The sequence below is a fragment of the Sparus aurata genome, chromosome 13 (genome assembly GCF_900880675.1).
Source record: "Sparus aurata chromosome 13, fSpaAur1.1, whole genome shotgun sequence".
NCBI classification, from domain to species: Eukaryota; Metazoa; Chordata; class Actinopteri; order Spariformes; family Sparidae; genus Sparus; species Sparus aurata.
This window is the reverse complement of record NC_044199.1, coordinates 32,674,965-32,683,594: the sequence shown is the minus strand read 5'-3', so window position 1 is coordinate 32,683,594 and position 8,630 is coordinate 32,674,965. Positions and strand designations below refer to the sequence as shown.

The following is an 8,630-nucleotide window of genomic DNA, read 5'->3' as shown; positions in this document are numbered from 1 at the left end:
GAATGTAACTTACATTTTGAATGGGTAAATACTACAGTATATCTATTTTATAACCTACATGTTAGATGGAGGTTAAATGCTATGATAGAGTGAATAGTTAATTATTATTAATAGGCGTTACAGTGGTAGTATAGTATATATGTAATATATGTACTGTATATATACATAGATAGATGGATGTTACAATTAATAATCAATGTTAACATGAATAACTCTGTTGATACTTTTATTTACCCTATAATATGTATTGTGTTTGCTGTGCACAGGAGACAATGAAGAAGACATTTAGCTTCTTCCCGGGAAAGACATTGGTCTCATTTAGAAAGGGTCCATCAGGCCATCTGCGTCAGGACCCCTCTGATGAGGCCATGAGCATAAAAAAAAATCCTGCACTCCAAGACAAGTCTCCTGCCCAGAGTCCTGACCTTGTGAGGACAAATGGTCTCACAGTGGTCTTTCAGCGGGGAGGGGATATGTCCGACCGACTGGAGGTGAAGGGGGAGTATGTGCTCCAGTTCGGGAAATACAAGGGGAAAACATTCAGGTGGCTCCTTGAAAATGATGTTGGCTACACCATCTACCTCCTAAAAAAGGTAGAAGAGGAGGAGAAAGAGGGGGCCTTCAATCCACAGGGACATGGCAAGGACAGCCTGCTGTCATTTCTGGACTACGCCAGGACCTTCCAGGAAATTGAGGACCTCTGGCAGTATCTGTTGTCCAGGAAGCCTGCCCCAACGGTGGCAACAGAGGATGACACCACTGTGGGCTTTGGAGTCAGGGCCAAAGATACCTGGAGGCAAATCTGGGAGAGCCGGGCTGATGGTTATGCTGCCTTCATCTCACGAGTGAAGTGTGTCAAAAACAGCAAGATGTACAACCTGCAGCAGTACATCCTCAAGCAGCAGAGGGCGGAGTCTGGTCCACTGCCTGCAGCCTCCGCAGCCTCCAGTACATCAGCTACCTCCACGTCGAAATCTAGAGCTCTAGGTCAGTTCACAACCATATGCAAATACTGATTTTAGATGAACATTAAATGTGTCTAACACATGTTATTGTTTAATCTCTTAGTGATGGATGAGGACGAGGAGCTGGAGAGAGCGATGCTAAGTCTGTCCCCATCAAAATTTGAGACTGAAACAAGTCGGTGAATCTAGTTTAATTACCAGAAACCTGTAAGTTTGTCTTTAAACTCTTCCTGTACATGATAAAATTTAACAAGTCACCTGTGCTTTCAGGGCCACCAGCAGCAGCAGCCCCCAGAGCCATGGCGGTATCTCCACCAACAGGTTTCACTTCATCACTGTGGATTCTGTTCTGAGTTCACCTGCCATTATTGTTCTCCCTCTCCCTCTCCTCCGTTATTTTGGCCATGTTCTGGCGTGTTCTGATGCTTGTGTTATTTTGTTCTCCCACTAACATAAGGAATTAACATATCGTCGATGATGGTAAGTGTTCTCTTTTTTTGCATGCTTTCTTTCGGCCAGTAGTTCTCAAACTGGGGGCGTCGATGACTGGGAGAAATATGGAGTCACTCTGAATGAACATGATTTATGCAGGAAAATAAACAAACAAGAGTTTGCTGACCATTATCTGTCCTATTGATGTTGATTGCGAAAATCTGAACGGGGCATGCCAGAAAAAGTTTGAGAACCACTGCTCTCAGCTGTCATTCAAGGATTTGGCATGTGAAATACTGCAGTGGTTAACATGCTACATCTTTGATTTACAGGTGATATTCTTACCGTATATTGATATTGTCTCTGTGCTTTACCTGTTTTGCTCATTCATTTTCAAATTCTTAAAAGCATTGTTTATTCATTTTCAAAAAAAGAGCGATTCATAAATGGATGAAAACTTTTAGTCTGTACTAATAGTTATCTACAGAGACAACAGGTAAAGACATATTGTGAAGCATAAATAAATCACACACTCTTCTTACAGCTCGCAGGACGAAGCAAACAGCAACAGCTACCATTCACAGACCTGCAGAGCCTGATGTCCCCCCTGTGACTGTCGCTTCTATCAAAGGTTATTATTTCTGTGTATTTCTTTATTCCGTCTTATTTTTTAACCATCCTGTGTTTTAACAATATAATAATAATACTAATTATCATAATAATACATTTTATTTATACAGCGCTTTTACAGCTCTCAAAGTCGCTTTACATAAAACCAAATACAGAGGAAAAATACATAAGTGCTGAGTGCAAAGAGGAAGAAAAAGAAATAAATTAAAAGTACATAAAAGGATAAACTAACAATGTGGAAAATATAAAATATAAATTGTATTTTGATCTCAAAGCCACAGTGAAGGCCCCGCTGCCAGTCCCTCCTCAGCTGCTCGCCATCGCCCCACAGCTTGGACAAGGAGAGCCCGAGCCCAACGTGTTGAGACAAAGTATGACATTTAAACTTAAGTCCTCTTATACTTCCAGTGTGTCTCACATAAATATGACTTCAGTTTTGACTGTGTTATACTGTATACAGTGCTCATATGTTTAGCAATGCCATGTAAAGATTCTATCTGGTGTCTGTTAAAGTTTTTCTCATCTTTTGGTGCAACATGTTTTTCAAAGCCCACAGAGAGCCAGTCGCCTCCCACAGTTTGTCCTCAGAGTCTGTGATCACGGCAGCCCCGTCTCCTCCTGAAGGTAAATGTTTTATGTTCTTAAATGTTATGAAAATTAATATCTCAAGCTCATGTTCATTTTTCAGTGTTTATATCTCACTTTTCCTTGCTGTTTGTATCTCACCATCCTAGATTCATCATCACATCCAGAAGCACAGGAAGACACAGGTATGAATTTCTGTGCCGCTGTTTTAACCATAGCAGCCATTTGCAAAGAGCTCTTAACCTTTTTCTTGTTGTGTACACTGTATACTGTAGTGCTTTGTGTGTTTTACAGCTCTGCCACATCCAGCGCCTCCTGTCGGGCAGCCAGCTGCCTCCATCCCGAGCTATGATCAGGATGTTGCCCGGTGGAACTGCTCCCATCAGCAGAAAATCTGGATGAAGACTGAGATGGAGGGTTTGGGTCTGTGGCCAGGGTCACGTCCAGTACGTCACCCCATGAACATGCTGTCCCTGTGGCGTCATCCACCTCAGCCTGAGCTCATCGACTCAATCTCAGAGCTCCCCTCACCAAAGTACTTTCAGCTTCATCCATTTTTTATATGGAAGCCGGAGCACACGATCATGGAGAGGATGAAAAATAACTACATCCTGCCATGTCTTCATGGTTGTCCCAACCCCCAGGTAGCTTCTTCAGGCGTGGGAAGGCCAAGAGTAATTATTGGCACCGGTGGCCAGTACTATATCTTGGCCTCACGTCTCACCTGCAAGGCATGCAAGAGGTACTGGCATGCTGACAAGCCCCAGTGGCTGGAGAAGCTACCGAAGAGGTTCACAAACATCGTGCCAGCCTTCCTCACACACAAAAAAGCCATCTGCAAGTCAGTGATGGATGAGCTGAGGCGCAGTGGCAGATCACCGGAGGACATGTCCAAGCAGCTGACAGAAGCACTCCATCTGAAGTATGAGAGAGCTCACCTGGCCTACCTGGATAGTGTGCAGAACATCAGGGATGCTGAGGCAGGTGTCTACGGACAGAGCACCATCACTGGGCTCCTCAGACAGACAGACACTCCTGCTCCGTTCGGTGGGTATGCCGATGCTGATGGCTGGTGTGGAGTGTCTATTTCTGCACACTATCTTGTCAACTGCCTGGTCCATGAGTACCAGAGGCAGGAGCACCTCCTCACTCTGCTGCTACAGGGGACCTTTGGACGGGCACTGAGGTCAGATCACACCCGCAAAGTGGCAAGGAAGGTGGTTCTGTCATCTGGCACCATGTCCTCCTATGCTGTCATGAATGAGAGCTGGATGATCCTGAGCTGGGTGATGCTGCAGTCAGAGTGTGATCGTTCCCTTCACCCTATGTATGAGGGTCTGGCTCACCGGTACACTTTGGCTGGAGAGGAGAAGGCGAGCTACCAGTGGGTGGACAGGTATGAAGCTAGACTTGTTTTACATAACATAGTTTATTAAATTTTCGTAGTTTATAGACTAAATAAATGACAAAAAAGGCAAATAGATAGAAGACAAACAGCTAATTATTTTACTGTAAATACAATAAGTCTAATTTAGCAAATGTATGTATTAGATAAGGTAATCTTAAGCTCTAATGAAGTTACTTTTTAATGTTTTAGGGACTGCTGTGCTGCCTTCAAGGTGCTGGATCCTGGGGCTCAGGAGCACATCGTATGGGACAGCTGGAAGACCACAGAGGCTCTTGTTACAGAGGCCACTTCTGGAAAGCTGGCTAACAACAGCGCATCTAGGACAAAGTTTAACAAAGACATTACCATCAAGTTAGACTTGTTTCATTGTATGCGGCGCTTGACCAGGGAGTGTGTCTCAGAGCATCATCCTCTGTACAGCTCTTTCTGTCAGTTCCTCTCTGCAGCATTCGTTGTCGTGGACCAGAGTGACCTCCAGAACCTCAAGGATGCCTACACCTTCTGTAGAATCCTACCTGCGAATCCCACCAAGCAGCACATCAGAGAGCACTGTCGGACAAAGGTGCCACAACCAAGAGAACTGCTGCAGAGGGTTGAAGATGTCCTCTGTCACTTCCACCTGGCGAAGGACGCCAATGATGTGCTGCTCTTCAAGCCCTCCATGTTGAAAGTGTGGAGAATCCAGCGCATCCACATCCTGAGAGGCTGCCTGAGCGACCCTGAGGTGGAGGAGGGCATCCTGTACAGGTATGGTGGCACCTTGCAGCTGAACTACACCAAGGGCGAGAGAGCTGCTGTACCTGTCTGGATCCCTGTGAGAGGCACGTCTCAGCAGGAGGGCTTCCACTATCACCAAGCCCAGTGGGTAACAGGCAGCAGGGTGTCCAGTGAGCTCTTCCAGGCCCAGGCCATGACTGGAGTGGTGCGCTGGAACTTCCAGAGGCTGGTGGACCTTAAGAGGCCAGATGTGGATCTTCCAGCTGTGTTTGACCCCCTGTTAATCGCTCAACTGAACACATCCTCTCTGAGAGTGACAGGGAGGGCAAAATACCCAATATTGCAAGTAGCAAACAGGGACACAGGGGAGCGATTTGGACTGGAGTATGTGGAGCCAGGCTGTCGTCCTGTTGTCTTGAACTGGGATAAGGACAAGACACAGCCCAACTCCTCAGCTGCTGACACCATGGAGCTGCAGCAGCACCATGCCCAGGATCAACCTCATCCCTGCCCTGCTGCTGTAGTGGGCACAGACCCTCAGGTAATCCAGGTGAATCACTCACTCTCAGTAACTGACTGACTGACCGATCTACTGTTTTAATCACTATATCTGATGCTTTATCTTAGGAGACCAGGGACACTGTCCAGGATGATCCGGTTGTGGCAGCACCGATCCTGTCTTCCAGGCAGTGTGCTGAAGCAGTCCCGCAGTTCCAGCTGCCCTTCATTCCAGCATCTGCAACAGCCAAAGCAGAGCCTCCTCTGGAAGCAGGTAACTTAAAGTACCCACCTACACCTTCCTTAATACAGACCTCATAGCTAAAAGCAGGCTTTGACACTGTGGTTGGAATTAATATCATGAAAAACATTGTAATCTGTTGTCCATTGACAGTAATTATTGAGCTAATGAGTGCAAAACGTAAAACCTATAATAAACAGTATAATAAATGTGTTTTTTCTGTTTGTTTTTTTCAGGCCTGACAGACGCTGCACCGCTGCCTATGTCCTCTTCTCCTCGGGCCACCCGCACCGGACCCATCAAGACAGGAGGTCTTATACAGGTCCTGGACCACAGCCGGTGGACTCCACCCATGAAAGCCACCATCGACGGGCTCCTGATTAAGCACCATGGCACCAAGGATCTTTTGAAGCGGGTGGATGCAGAATATGCTGCCATGGTACAGACAGCCTGCACTGATCCCAACAGCCTCCTTCATCCAACCACATGTCAGCATATCTCCAGATATGTCAAACATGTGGCCAAATTAAAAAATACAAACTCCTCTCTCAACACAAGTGTGGAGAAGGTTCATGAAACGCAGCTGCTGTGGCAGAGTTTGACTACAGGCAGCCAGACGGTGAGTGTCCCTGTCACAACCCTGCCTCCTGCATCTTTTAACCCTCCATCTGTGGCTTCCCCCAAAGAGGAGTCAATGAGTCGGGCCTCTGTGGAGAACATTGTGAAGGAGATCCTGGACAAACAACAGCAACAACAACAACAACAGCAGCAGAAAAAGACCAGGAACTGTTTAGCCTGTGGTCAGCCAAAATCACGCTACCAAGGCGATGGCTCCTCAGTTCATTTCTTTTATCAGACTCCAGCAGTCAAATACTTTTACTGCTCCACCAAGGTCTTTAAGACCTATGAGGACGAAGGCCTCCAAAACCCCAGGATGTCTTTTGCAGACTTTGCGGCATCTCCATTTTTTGAGCGGGAGCTGGAGGCTGCCAGACAGAGGGGAGCGGAGTGGAAGAAGGTGGCAGAGGGGAGGGCAAAGAGGAAGTCAGCAGAGCACCTGCCAACAGGTCGTCTGTGCAGGACCTGTCACCTGCCATTAAAGCAGGGGCCTGACAGCCCTCATATTCACACCTGTTTCCCCAATGTGCCAGGGAAATACATCTACTGCCCTGCAAAAGTTTTCTCCCTGTACAAGGCACAGGGCATGGTCAAGGAGATGACCTGGGTGGAGTTTCAGCGAACAGACTTTTATGAAGCTGAAAAGGCCAGATGGATTGCAGAGAAGAGGAAGTGAACCTTCTGTCCCAAAACCCACCATCCAACCATCACTGATGAAGGCAGCCACACTGTACACTTGTTTTATATTGTATATATGTTAATAGATACACAAGTTACTGTATATTCTGTATATTGTATTTACTGTTCATTTGTTTTTTAAATGATCTTTTTGTACATATTTTGTCTGTTCATTTATTCATAATTCAGTTGTGTTTTTCAATTAAATATCTTGACAACATTACTGTGTCCATCTTTAAGTGATTAGATTAGTAACAGTGATAGAAAAAAAGATCAAATATTTATATATTCATACATTTAGCTGTACGCTTATACATCACTACAATAAAACATTGTTGCGCCTTACTATAGGCCCATCATAAGTAAAACTGTGACGTTATATTTTAAAAATAATATCTTACTGGCGTAACTAAGAGAGCCAGCTGGTTTCTTTATTATTAGTTTTGATATGAAGAACATTTTGTTATTTTTTGCATGAAATGTGCTACAGATGAACAAGCTTCTCTGGTCGGTGATGGCCCGGTGCATAGGATGGCTGGCATTGTCATTAATTGCCAGCAGTTGGTTCAGTGTTCTTTCCTCTGCCACTGACACCAAGAGTCCAGCTTCATGCCGACCACAGAGCACTGTGGTAGAACATCCATAAGAGTTTCGTGCAGATGTTAAGAAAGCAAGACAAAGGTTTATTATTATCACTATTATTATTAGATTCATTTCAACCTTTGCCAATAGCAGCATGTAACAGTAGTATTATGATTTAACATTTAATAATAAATATTATGGTCTTATTATGTTAATAACTTATTAGAGTCTGCAATAGTGATAGAAAATAAGTGATAAAGCTTGCACATTCATGAGCTAAGATGTAAACATCTCTAAAATAAACAGTTGTTATCCTTCAGAACAAGTATTACTAGCTTTTGGAAATTAGTCTTACTTCCATAACTAATTAAATGGTGGCAACTGTTTCTTTCTTAATTGTTTATTTTAACAATGGTATCAATAATAATTACCATAATAATTTTAGTATTCTAGATATAATAACACCAATAATCATTATAATAGTAATACTCATTACTATTATCATGTCTATTGTTGTTGTTAAGTTTAATTCAACCTTGAACATTCTTTCAAGTAGCATGATTATCTGACATTTAATATCAGGTGACATTATAACCATCCTAAAGATTTATTGTTTCACCATGATTTATCCAAATATCTGTGATCAAAAATCTATATAAATGTTAGAATGGATCGGATGTGATGGTTTTTAGTTGTGTACACACGCTGTAGCAAAACAAATCCGAGCCAAAAATAAGAGGTTTTTTTTTCGGACGAGGCGGGACGCGAACCCGGGTCCGTGAAGGTGCTCCTTCTTCGTTGAATCGGTCCTCTACGCCTATCCGCGGCCGGCCTCCGCGTGACAGGCGGAGATACTGTCCACTATACTAACGAGGAAGGACTGAAGGAGCACGTGACCACATCCGTCACATCAATCACCTGATGTTCGAGGTTTGTACAAGAGTTCCGGGGACATTGAATGGAGCTATAAAAGGTGGCAGGGTCCGCCACATGAAGTAAAACAGTATGAATCTGTGTCGTCCTTTCACGTCAGTTTGTTTATTCAGTGATGAACTTACTTTATTAATTTGCATAATTACCTCTATTATTTGATTTATTTCATCGTCCTTTGTAAGTGTAAATTGTATCCTTGCTTTGCTCAGTCAAAGGACTTTGTGCACTCATGCATGGAGCAGGAACAGACATTTGAATTAGGTGAAAAGGCCTTTATTTAAATCATGGTTAAACTTTGAACTGTATACATTTATCAAAATTCGTTATCAACATTGGGACATGG

At 44.0% G+C, this 8,630-nt stretch overlaps 1 protein-coding gene across 1 annotated transcript; it reads left to right on the top strand.

Moving 5' to 3' along the window:
* Positions 1-1,715: 1,715 nt before the first annotated feature.
* On the top strand, positions 1,716-6,992 carry LOC115593712 (uncharacterized). The gene is made up of 8 exons (XM_030437309.1): positions 1,716-2,028; positions 2,303-2,398; positions 2,577-2,651; positions 2,762-2,797; positions 2,907-4,008; positions 4,210-5,278; positions 5,365-5,509; positions 5,713-6,992. The coding sequence occupies exons 5-8, from the start codon at positions 3,011-3,013 to the stop codon at positions 6,768-6,770; spliced, it is 3,270 nt and encodes a 1,089-aa protein (XP_030293169.1). The 5' UTR covers positions 1,716-2,028; positions 2,303-2,398; positions 2,577-2,651; positions 2,762-2,797; positions 2,907-3,010; the 3' UTR covers positions 6,771-6,992.
* The last annotated feature ends 1,638 nt before the right edge of the window (positions 6,993-8,630 follow it).

Coding starts and splice junctions, on each gene's coding strand:
- LOC115593712 (XM_030437309.1), top strand. CDS start 3,011: ATGAAGACTGAGATGGAGGGTTTGGGTCTGTGGCCAGGGTCACGTCCA. Junction 4,009..4,209: donor AGCTACCAGTGGGTGGACAG/GTATGAAGCTAG, acceptor TTAATGTTTTAG/GGACTGCTGTGCTGCCTTCA. Junction 5,510..5,712: donor AGAGCCTCCTCTGGAAGCAG/GTAACTTAAAGT, acceptor TGTTTTTTTCAG/GCCTGACAGACGCTGCACCG.